The 11,566-nt window shown below is 48.0% G+C and overlaps 1 protein-coding gene across 1 annotated transcript in view; it reads right to left on the bottom strand.

Annotated features, from left to right (window-relative positions):
• LOC105991005 (chromosome unknown open reading frame, human C12orf4) overlaps positions 1–11,346 on the bottom strand; it is a 21,422-nt gene extending 10,076 nt beyond the window's left edge. Inside the window, exons 1-8 of the mRNA XM_013023563.1 lie at positions 11,151–11,346; positions 9,491–9,636; positions 6,901–7,082; positions 3,482–3,581; positions 3,252–3,373; positions 1,732–1,838; positions 815–1,012; positions 211–339 (exon numbers count right to left, since the gene is read on the bottom strand). Coding sequence (XP_012879017.1) covers positions 211–339; positions 815–1,012; positions 1,732–1,838; positions 3,252–3,373; positions 3,482–3,581; positions 6,901–7,082; positions 9,491–9,636; positions 11,151–11,328 — 1,162 coding nt within the window. The 5' untranslated portion in view covers positions 11,329–11,346. The remainder of the gene's footprint in view (positions 1–210; positions 340–814; positions 1,013–1,731; positions 1,839–3,251; positions 3,374–3,481; positions 3,582–6,900; positions 7,083–9,490; positions 9,637–11,150) is intronic.
• Positions 11,347–11,566: the final 220 nt, after the last annotated feature.

Raw genomic sequence — 11,566 nt, 5'->3', positions numbered from 1 at the left:
AAAAAAAAAAAAAGAGCTTCACCAATCATCCTTGCTCAGGCTGGCTTAGAATCCGTGATCCTCTGATCTCAGCCTCTAAGGGCTTGAGCTGCCTCACCCTGCCTCCTGCGACCCTTCATGCTCTGAGTGCAATGCTCTCTTGAGTAAAAACCGTGTCCATGTGGAGAGACACAGAACTTCTGGGAGGGTGCGGGGACAGGAGGGACTGACCCCGAGGCTCCCGGGACTTGCTGCGGCGCTGGGTCCTTGCGTAGAGCGCCACCTGCTGGACCACCTCCAGCTGCTCTTCAATCCTCGGGAAATGGAAGTCAGTGCACTCCTGGCACACTGTGGCAAAATCTAGGGTGTAAAACAACCACACGCAAGTGACTAGGTGTGAGCCAGGGCTGTCCAGGACTTGCGGAGACGCAGCCCAGCCTAAGGGAAATGGAAAGGCAAAGCTTTCAAGGGTGATTTCTTGTGATTTCCAATAACGAAAATCTGAGGGGCGGGCCCTGGAAATCCTGCTGAGATTCCAATCCATCTTTCTATCAGGGAGCCTTTGATTATAATCTTTAGGAGCCTCGGAAACTCAGGGTTCTCTGAAGATAGGAGACATATACTCTGCTTTCTTCTAAAAAACAGCCACACATTTTGGAGACAGTGATGGAGATAGCCAAGGAGAAAGACAGCGAGAGAGGAGAGAGTGGGGAGAGCATGGAGGGCTGAAATAATCCGGGCGTGGCTGGAGCCCTGGCCGGGGGCTGCTGCTGTCTGGCGTTGCCTGCGCCTCGGTGGAGGGAGGTCGGGGCGTCACGGGCGGCCCGGGGCTCACCTCTTTTGATGCCGCTGTAGGAGTTGATGCGGTTGTCCACCAGCAGCACCAGGCCGCAGAGCGCGGTGGAGTAGAGCGACAGGGCCGTCTGCAGCCGGTGTAGCTTCACGCCGCTGCGGTGGTTTCTCTTGTGCTTGCAAAAGTCCAGCACATCAGCCCTCAGCAGCCTCAGGTTGTGCATGGTTTTGAGCTGGGCTCCTGGGAGGAGAAGGGGAGGGGGGGGGAGGTCAGAAATCCAGGGGGTATACACACAAATCTCGGGAGCGAGCCCTCGAGACAATATGTATAACATGTATACATAACCTGCAAACACCCAGGGACAAAGCGGTGAGTCAGAAGGTGGTTTTGGAAGCAAGGTATCATTTAAAATGAACAAGGCCGGGCACACCTGTCATCCTAGCTACTCAGGAGGCTGAGATCTGAGGATCATGGTTCAAAGCCAGCCCAGGCAGGAAAGTCTGTGAGACTCTGATCTCCAATGAACCACCAGAAAACCGGAAGTGAAGCTGTGTCTCAAAGTGGCAGAGCACTAGCCTTGAGCAAAAAGAGCTCAGGGACAGCATTCAAGCCTCAAGACAAGAAACAAATCAACAAACAGCGGTGTGCCTGTGGCTCTTGCCTGTCTCCTATCTACTTTGGAGGCTGAGCTCTGAGGATCTGGCTTGAGGCCGGCCCAGTCAAGAAGTCCATGTGACTCATCTCTAATGAGCCAGAAAATAAAAAAAAAAAGATCCAAGTGGAGGTGTGGCTCAAGTGGTAGATGGCCAGCGTAGAGTACAACAAACACAATGAGAGTGTAAAGCTAGGAGTTCAAGCCTCAGTACTGGCACACACACAAACTGTATTGCTCTACTCACGTGCGAAGGACTTTTTTCTTGCAATACACGACGACGACTTCGGGAACACTGCACACTCACCTAAGTGGATTGTGAAGCTTTCCTCCAGCTTCCTCTGCTCTTCATAGATCCTTCCCATGGCTTCCACGGACTCCCCCAACTGACTTGGCTGAACTTTAATTTCCTCGCTGAAATCAATAACATCATCCATATGATTTCTTTGCCTAGTTGTCACAATCATTCTTTAAGGAATGGCTAGAATGTCTGTGCTCCAACTTACGCCTAAGCCTTCCCTTAATGCATGGTGACAAGAGGCTGTGGTAAGCCCTGACGCTTTCTACAAGGTTCCACAGCCCCTGCTATTCCCACGTCTGCTCAGTAAGCTGTATCAATGAGCCATCCATCACCATCCAGAGGCTTAAGGAAATGATCAGAGGGGCTGGGAGGGTGGCTCAGTGGTAGAGTGCTCGCCTAGCCTACATGAAGCCCTGGGTTCGATTCCTCAGCACCACATACACAGAAAAAGCCAGAAATGGCTTTGTGGCTCAAGTGGTAGAGTGCTAGCCTTGAGCAAAAGAAGCTCAGGGACAGTGCCCAGGCCCTGAGTTCAAGCCCCAGGACTAGCAAAAAAGGAAGAAAGATCAGAGGCAGCAACTGATAAAAGACAGTGTACTTTCCTGCTAGTGCTATGTTGTAAACAAACAAACAAAAAAAGGTAAATGATGCAAAGAAAAAACTAGAAGCTTCACTTTTTTCTTTCTTTCTCTTCTTCCCCTCATTCATTCTTTCCTTTCTTCTTCTCGCTCTCACTCCTTTTCCTTTCTTTGCTAGTAGTGGACTTGAACTCAGGGCCATGTGTTCTCACTTGCCTTTTTTGCTCAAGGCAGGCTTGATATTTGAGCCACGGTTCCATTTCTGGCTTGAACTCAGGGCCTGGGCGCTGTCTCTGAGCTTCTTTTGTTCAAGGCTAGCACTCTATCACTTGAGCTAAAGGGCTACTTCCAGCTTTTTCTGCATATGTGGTACTGAGGAATCGAACCCAGGGCTTCATGCATGCTAGGCAAGCGCTCTGCCACTAAGCCACCATCCCAGGCCTGAAGCTCAAGTTCTAATTCTATTTTAAACCAAGCCGTCACCAATTCCCTGGCCCTCAAGTGGTTCACACACAGCCTGGTCACAGAAGCGCTAAAAGAAACATTCAATCAGCTTGGATTTGCATGGCAACTTAAACAAATAAAAAAAGATGGGAGCATGTTTTGCAGTGAGCAGGATGATAGGTCTGCATTAAAGGGAGGGAGGATCGAGGCAAAGGAGGGGGGAAGGGACAGAGAGAGGGTAGAAAGAGTTGGAGAAAGGCAGGGATAAAGAAAGGGAGGGAGGGAGAAAAGATTGGTAGGAAGGAAAAAAAGGAGGGAGGGAGGCAGGGAAGGAGGAAGGAAGGAAGGAAGGAAGGAAGGAAGGAAGGAAGGAAGGAAGGAAGGAAGAGGGGGAGGGAAGGCAGGCGGGAAGGAGGAAGGAAGGAAGGAAGGAAGGAAGGGAGGGAGGGTGGGAGGGAGGGAGGGAGGCAGGCAGGCAGGCAGGCAGGCAGGCAGGGCCAGTACCTGAGGGAGCTGTTGTTGGGGTTCTTCAGGTCTTGGTGAAGCTTTATCACCCACTCCTGATACTCTTGCTTTTGGATGGCTGTTGACTGTTTCAATTCATTGGACCACTTATTCTCTAAGTCCTAAAAGTGACAACGTACCAACGGTGAATTTTATACACATATATGTGTGTGATATGAGCAAAAAAAAAAAAAAAAGTAAATGCGTGTGTGGTTGTTGCCGTCACTTACCTGCTGGCACTCGAAATGCTGAGCGGCCAGCGAGTTGACATCTTGATCTGTGAGAGATTTTCCCAGTTCCTGCATCACTCTTCCCATTTCCACACCTTGCCTGAAACATCAATCAACCAATCAGAAATGGCCCCCGATGAGCCAATCAGGGTCTGCCTCAGACGGGCCAGTCAGAGACCACCTCGGATGAGCCAATCATATCCAATCAGAGACTGCCTCAGACTTCCTTGTACGGGACAGTCTGCAAAGGGAAGATAGCCCTGGCCAGAAGTGGGCGCTGTGATTTCTGGGAGTCACTCTGAATTCTTGGTAAGGGAGATGTGCACTAGTGATGGTTAGCGGCCTATTCTATCAATTCCAACAGATATCTAAGCATCAATGAAAATGGTCCAAATCGAAATGACCTTTCAGTTACCATGGTCATGTGTGAGGGTCTTGACCCCCCTCCTCCGTGAATTTGTTCAAAGAAAAGATTGGGCAATTCTAATTTAAATAGATTTGTGTGTGTTGTGTATGCTCGTGCGCTGGTACCAAGACTTGAACTCAGGGCTATACATTCTCACTTGGCTTTCTTGCTTACTGCTGGCACGGCACTCTACCACTTGATTCACACCTCTAGTTCTTACACAGACTTCTTTTTTTTGGTCGATTGTGGGACTTGAACTCTGGGCCTGGGGACTGTCCCTCAGCTCTTCAGTTCAAGGCACGCACTCTACCATTGAGCGACAGTGCCACTTGCGGTTTTCTACTGGTTAACTGGAGATGAGAGTCTCAAGGACTTTCCTGCTGAGGCTGGCTTTGAACCGCGATCCTCAGACCTCAGCCTCCTGAGTAGCTAGGATGACAGGCGGGAGCCACCGGGGCCTACCCTTAAGACAGATTTTCTACGCATTAGAATATAAGCTGAAGTGATCTCCAGCCTTGAAAGTTTATTACCCCCAGAGGCTGGCAATTCGGTTCTAAGAGTCAAATTGTGAAGCCACTAGACTATCTTTAACGGGGAATGTGAAGTACAGTCTGAGGAAGGTGGAGGACAGGCATGCCTTCTTTCTTTAGTCAAAGAAATACTGTGCAGAGGTTAGGAAGGATTTTCCCTACAGGAAGAGCTCATCAGCGGTGACTTCCTGCCCCGCAGTGTCTGCAGGGGCAGGAAGGGGGCGTGGCCATGCCGGAAGCACTGGCTCCTGACTGGGTGATGGATTAAGGAGAACGTGACTACCAGCAGGAACCCAGCGAGTGGGGCATGCGCCGTGTGCTGCCTTTTCTGGATGCACCTTTGAGTAAGTATCTTCATTGCAAATGTTCAATTACCTTCGAGGATAAATGTAGGCAAAAGAAGTGTGCTCTAAAAAAAGACATTTTGGGGGCTGGGAAGGTGGCTCAGTGGTAGAGCGCTAGCCTTGAGCTGAAGAGCTGAGGGACAGCGCCCAGGCCCAGAGTTCAGGCCCCATGACCGGACCCCCCCAAAAAAATTACATTTTGTATAAACTAAGAGCAAATACATAAGCTGAGAGTTTTACCAGCAATCTACTTAAGTAAAACTTCTCTGAAAAGTGAATTTCGCCAGGCGCTGGTGGCTCACACCTGTCATCCTAGCTACTCAGGAGGCTGAGGTCTGACGATCACGGTTCAAAACCAGCCCGTACAAAGAAGTGAGCCACTCACCTCTAATTAGTCACCAAAAACCCAAAAGTGGAGGTATGGCTCAAGTGGTAAGAGTGCTAGCCTTGAGCAAAAACTTTTCAGGGACATTGCCCAAGCTCTGAGTTCAAGCCTCAAGACCAGCAAAACAAAAAGTGCACTTATATTTCTTTATCGTGACTGATTAGACTTACCTATGTGATAAGTTAAAGACACTTACGCAAGTTAGTCACAGACATTTCTTGGTCTCCCTTTCCCTCCCCTTCCTCACCCCATCTTTCTTTCCCTATCCCTCTGAACTCAGGCCACATCAATGCCAGGTTAAGGGCTTTTCCAGAGCCCTGCTCAGCCCAGATGTACATTTCTACAAAAAGCTGGTGGTAATGACCTGGAGCAGCCAAGGAACGTGTTATAAGTTTCCCAGCTCAGGTGAAGGTTAAAGTTGCAAGTGAAATTGACTTAACAGGAAGAAATGCAGGGCCCCTATAAATATAACTGTGGCATCAATCTTTTACATTATAAGAGTTCTCCCTCGTGGATAAAAAAAAAAAAAAAAAAAGCCATTGCCCTGGGTACCAGTGGCTCACGCCTGCCATCCTAGCTACTCAGAAGGCTGAGATCTGAGGATCATGGTTCAAAACCAGCCTGGGCAGGAAAGTCTGTGAGACTCTGATCTCCAATGAATGGCCAGAAAACCGGAAATGGAGCTGTGGCTCAGTGATGGAATGCTAGCCTTATGTAAAAGAGTCCAAGGACAATGACTAGGTCCTGAGTTCAAGCCCCATGACCGCTACCACCACCACCAACAAAAGTGCAAATGCTATTTTTCAAGGTTTTTAAAAAATAGCTAGCAAATTTCTTCTAAAGAAAAAAAAAAGACAAAGACTTCAATAAATAAAATTTCATGACCACTTCTTTCTCTCTTTCTTTCTGTTGGTCATGGAGCTTGAACTCAGGGCCTGGGCGCTGTCCCTCAGCTCTTCAGCTCAAGGCTAGCGCTCTACCACTTGGGCCACAGCACCACTTCTGGTTTTCTGATGGTTCATTGGAGATAAGAGTTTCATGGACTTTCCTGCTGGGGCTGGCTTTGAACCATGATCCTCAGATCTCAGCCCCCTGAGTAGCTAGGATTACAGGCCACTAATGCCCAGCTTATCATTACCACTTATTTCATGTGTCCCAAATCTGAGACCATGTATTTTAGACTGTACAGTTTAGGTCAAAGGAAATTTTATGCTATTTCAGATGAGTTGTGTCAGTGTGTCAGGCATTAACAACTCTTCATTCTGAAAATTGTTTTTAAGCCAGGTGCCGGTGGCTCACGCCTAGTTCTTTGTTAGAAATAAACCAACGAGGGCTGAGAATGAGGCTCAGTGGTAGAGCGCTCACATAGCATGCATGCATGAAGCCCTGGGTTCGACTCCTCAGTACCACATACACAGAAAAAGCTGGAAGTGATGTGGTGGCTCAATTGGTAGAGCACTAGCCTTGAGCCAAAGAAGCTCAGGGACAGTGCTCAGGCTCAGGGTTCAAGCCCTAGGACTGGCAAAAAACAAAAAAACAAAAACAAAAATCAACTCTACCAAGCGCAGTCTATTTCAGGAACAGAGTTGGAAGGGACTTCTCCCAGTTAAAACTGCACACTTACATATACAGGTAAAGGAGTTTTCTATAGCATCCTTTAATGAATATACCAAATCAGGCTGTTCTGTTCCTATTTGAAGGGGTGAGACAATGTTCCATCCGTGTAACTACGGTAACGCAGGAAGGTGAACTACCTCTCCCGTAATTTCTTCAGTTCCACGTCTCGTTCCCCAATCAGCTCTGAGATGCTAACGAAGTAGTTGTGTTCCAGGTTCAGGAGCGTTTCCGAGGCGGGCGAGTGGATGAGGTCGTGGTACACATCTGCGAAGTCTTCATCCCAGCTGGCCTCTTCGGGCCTGGCGTGTTCCAGGGTGGTCTGAGGGAGCACAGCACTCATTTGTGAACATGGCGGACCACTGTCGTTTAAGACAGGGCTAGGAGGACATGCGTGAGGCTGCTTCTGTATAGTCTCACGAGGACAGAAGGACCTCCGTGTTTATGGTAGCCAGGACTGACTGAGTAGGAAGAGACTATGGGGAGAGATCCACTAAGGGGTCACTGTCAGTTACCTGTGGGCAGGCACAAAGCACTACCAGAGACCAAGGGAAAGAAGTACCCACAGTAATAATAATATCATCAACAATAACAGTAATAATATGTAACTGTGTGTGGTAGCGCAGTGTTGTAATCCCAGCGCTCAGTTGGCTGTGATGGGATTTGGAGGCCAGCCTGGGTTATATAGTTACACCTTGGCTTAAGCCTCAGTCTCCCAAAAGCTAAGTATGCCACCATCCCATTTCTATGAAAGAACGCACGTTCCAAAACAACAATCCTTGGAGCCTGGGCTCCCATTAGCAAGCGCTTCCTGCTTTTCCTCTACATAATCAGTTTCCTGGAGTGAATTACAGTTACTCTTCCTCCTCCTACACTTCTGCACATCTTACAGGGATGGAAACAAGGTGACGTCTGCCAATCTGCAGACCTGATCGCTTGATAACCTCCAGGGAAATCAACGTGTCTTTTCTTTTCTTTGCATTTATTCTCAGTGGTATCTTGGCATTCTGTCCTAGTCTAGTTGGTGGAATTCCTCCTCAGTAAAACGAAGTTACAATGTGTGTAGCACTTACAGCTTATGGAGTATACTATTTAAATGAAAAATGAAGAGGTTATAAAACCAGGTAACAAAAGGAACGTAAATGAAGACACCGAAACTAACCAAAGCTGGACGTGGAGCTGTGGCTCAAGTGGTAGAGCACCAGCCTTGACAGGAAAACAAACAATCAAGAACACAAAGCCCTGAGCCCCAATACTGGTCCAACACACACACACAAAAAGAAAAATCAAAGCTTAAAAGTAATTATTGCTATTGGAATAAGGTTGTTATATAAAAGTCAGTTAGAATTTCAAATAAAGAACAAACAACTATTCACTACGAAATACTCTCTAAGTCCTATGTGGAATGTAATTAGATTAATAAATTAGCCCAGCACCAGCTTGTAATCCCAGCTACTAGGAGGCTGAGATCTGAGGACCATAGATAAAAGTCAGCTCGGGCAGGGAAGTCTGTGAGACATATGTCCGTTACAAACAACCAAAAAAGTCACAAGTGGAGCTGTGGCTCAAGTGGGAGAAGGCTAGACTTGAGCAAAAAGAAGCTCAGAGTTGGGAGCTGGTGGCTCACACCTGTAACCTTAGCTACTTAGGAGGCTGTGAGCTGAGGATCGGGGTTTGATGCACAGGCAGGAAAGCCCATGAGGCTCTGATCTCCAATGAACCACCAGAAAACTGGAAGTGGCGCTGTGGCTCTAAGTAGCAGAGCGCTAATCTGGAGCAGAAAAGCTCAGGGACAGCGCTCAGGCCCTGAGTTCAAGCCCCAGGTCTGACTATAAGACAAAATGAAGCACCCTGGCCCTGAGTTCAAGCTCCAAGACAGGTTAAAAAAAAATTTTTTTTTGTCGGTGGTGGGGCTTGAACTCTGGGCCTAGATGCTGTCCCTCAGCTCTTCAGCTCAAGGCTAGCGCTCCACCACTTGAGCCACAGTGCCACTTCTGGTTTTCTGAGTGGTTTATTGGATATAAGAGTCTCACAGACTTTCCTGCCCTGGCCTGGCTTTGAACCGTGATCCTCAGATCTCAGTCCTCTGAGTAGCTAGGATGACAGGTGTGAGCCATGGGTACCCAGCAGGTACAAAATTTTTTAAAAAAGAATTATAGCATAAATTATTCATTGATCTGAGATTCTAGCTTCAGTGGGTGCTCCGTATTTTGAAGCAGGAAGTATGGAGAGCCCGTTCAGGATGCAGATACAAAAGCAGCTCCTTTCCATCACAGATCTCTAACATACTACATAAAAGAATCTTCTTCTATGCGAGTCTTTACATCAGCCGGGAGCCCACAAGCACAGGCTGACATGACAGGTATGCAGAGACAGAAGGCTTCAGTACCAGGCTTTTGCTTTCCTATAGCAATGCACAAGTGCTCGCCAAGGGCAGGATATCCTTGGAATTGGAGGCCTGCACTATTCTTGCTCTCTTGCTTTTTTCTTGTTGGTCGTGGGGCTTGAACTCTGGGCCTGGGCGCTGTCCCTCAGCTCAAGCTCAAGGTGAGCACTCTACCGCTTGAGCTATAGCGCCACTTCCAGTTTTCTGGTGGTTTATTGGAGATCAGAGTCTCATGGACTTTCCTGTCCAGGTTGGTTTTGAACCATGATCCTTAGATCTCAGCCTTCTTAGTAGCTAGGATGACAGGCCTGAGCCACCGGCGCCTGGCTGCCCTATTTTCTTACCTCGGCATAAGCTTTGGCCCAGGTGTTCGCCAGCTGGTGGAGATCGACCTCCCCTGACTTCACAGCCTCCAGGGAGGCTTCAGCCTCCGTGTCGTAGTCCTGGAGCGATTCTTCCTCTATGAACTGCCTCAGAGCTGCTTCCAGATCTGTGCAAGGGACAATCGCCACCATTAGCAAACTCAGGCAAACAGGAGAATGCTTACTTGCTAAGGGTCACAACGGGGCATTTTCTTTCTTAAGCAAACACTCAACAGAATCTTCAATGAAAGTGAACTTTGCTTAAGAGATTAGTTTTTCTTTGACCCTGTTTATTGCTCAGAGCAAAGTTAAAATGTTAAGACCTGTGAAGGTAGTTCATGCCTTGTCATCCTAGCTACTCAGGGGGCTGAGAGCTAAGGATCGTGGTTCGAAGCCAGCCTGGGAAGGAAAGCCCATGAGGGGGCTGGGAAGGTGGCTCAGTAGTAGAGTGTTTGCCTAGTGTACATGAAGCCCTGGGTTCGATTCCTCAGTACCACATACACAGAAAAAGCCGGAAGTGGCTCTGTGTTTCCAGGGGTAGAGCTTGCCTTGAGCAAAAGAAGCTCAAGGACAGTGCCCAGGCCCTGAGTTCAAGCCCCAGGACTGGCAAAGAAAAAGTCTATGAGATTCTTATCTCCAATGAAGCACCAGAAATCCAGGAGTGGAGCTATGCCTCAAAGTGGTAGAGCGCTAGCCGTGAGCACAAAAGGATCACACTGGGGATTCATTTAGGCAGGCAAAGATTCTCAGAGGTAACTAGTCCTTCCGTGTGACCACGCTTTGGATCAGATTATTGCAAGAACAAGCAGCTTGGTGATTGAACTCTACCATTCCATAATTAGCGAGAGCCAGGAAGCCTTAGAAATCACACAACTCAATTCAGAGGTGAAAAGCTCTCCCCTAGTCTTTTTTTTGTTTTTGTCAGGTCTTGAACTCAGGGCCTGGGTGCTATCCCTGAGCTGTTTTGCTCAAGGCTAGTACTCTACTACTTTGAACCACAGCGCTACTTCTAGTTTTCTGGTGGTTCATGGGAGATAAGTCTCCCGGACTTTCCTACCCAAGCTGGCTTTGAACTGTGATCCTCAGATCTCAGCCTCCTGAGTAGCTAGGATTACGGGTGTGTGCCACCAGCGCCCACTTTCCCCTAATCTTTGAAAAGCAGTTTTCATTATATAATCTAATTTTGATACTAAAGTTATTTACTTTATAAATGATTACAAGGGTTACAGGAAAATCATTCAATCCAAAAAGGACCTGAGGGTTTGCTCTGATTTTCCTGTAGCAGTTAAAACAACTCCTATTTTATGTTTCCACTGTGACACTCTAACATACAAGCTTGTTTGTGTGTGCCAGAACTGGGGCTGGAATTCAAGCCTGGGTATTGTTCCTTATCTTTTTCACTCAAGGCTGTCACTTGAGCCACAGTTGGGCTTCTGGCTTTTTGGCTTCTGGCTTTTTGGCGGTTAATTGAAGATAAAAGAGTCTCACGGACTTTGCTGTCTGGGGCAGGCTTTGAATGTCAATCCTCAGCTCTCAGCCTCCTGGGTAGCTGGGATTACAGGTGTGAGCCACGAGCGCTGGGCTACATGGGAGCTGTTACTGCAAGAAAGCCGGGAGCCGGTAAACACAAAGCAGTCCTCACCGCGCTCGATGAAGCAAGGAAGAGCGTGCAGTAGCATCAGGCGTCCGTGCAGGTGACTGGTGTTCTCCTGAACGGGAAATGTGAGAGGTACTCGCAGTTCCAAACACTCCCGTCCCACTCTGAATTTATACACGAATTCCCTTTCTTTGTTGCAGAATCGTTCTCGGGTTTTCTTCATATTGGACAGGGTTTCTGTAGCTCTGAGAACAACAAACACAAGCACAAAACAGTTAGATCAAATCTACAACACAACAACAACAACCTATAGCCAGTAGCTCCGGCCTGTCATCCTAGCTACTCAGGAGGCTGAGAGCTGAGGATCATGGTTCAAAGCCAGCTCAGGCAGGGAAAGTCTGTGAAACTTTTTTTTTTTTTTTGGGTCAGTCGTGGGGCCTGAACTCTGGGCCTGGGCGCTG

Source organism: Dipodomys ordii, unplaced genomic scaffold (assembly GCF_000151885.1).
Source record: "Dipodomys ordii isolate 6190 unplaced genomic scaffold, Dord_2.0 Scaffold69, whole genome shotgun sequence".
NCBI classification, from domain to species: domain Eukaryota; kingdom Metazoa; phylum Chordata; class Mammalia; order Rodentia; family Heteromyidae; genus Dipodomys; species Dipodomys ordii.
Note: the sequence above shows the minus strand (reverse complement) of the source record. Positions and strands in the feature narration are given on the sequence as shown.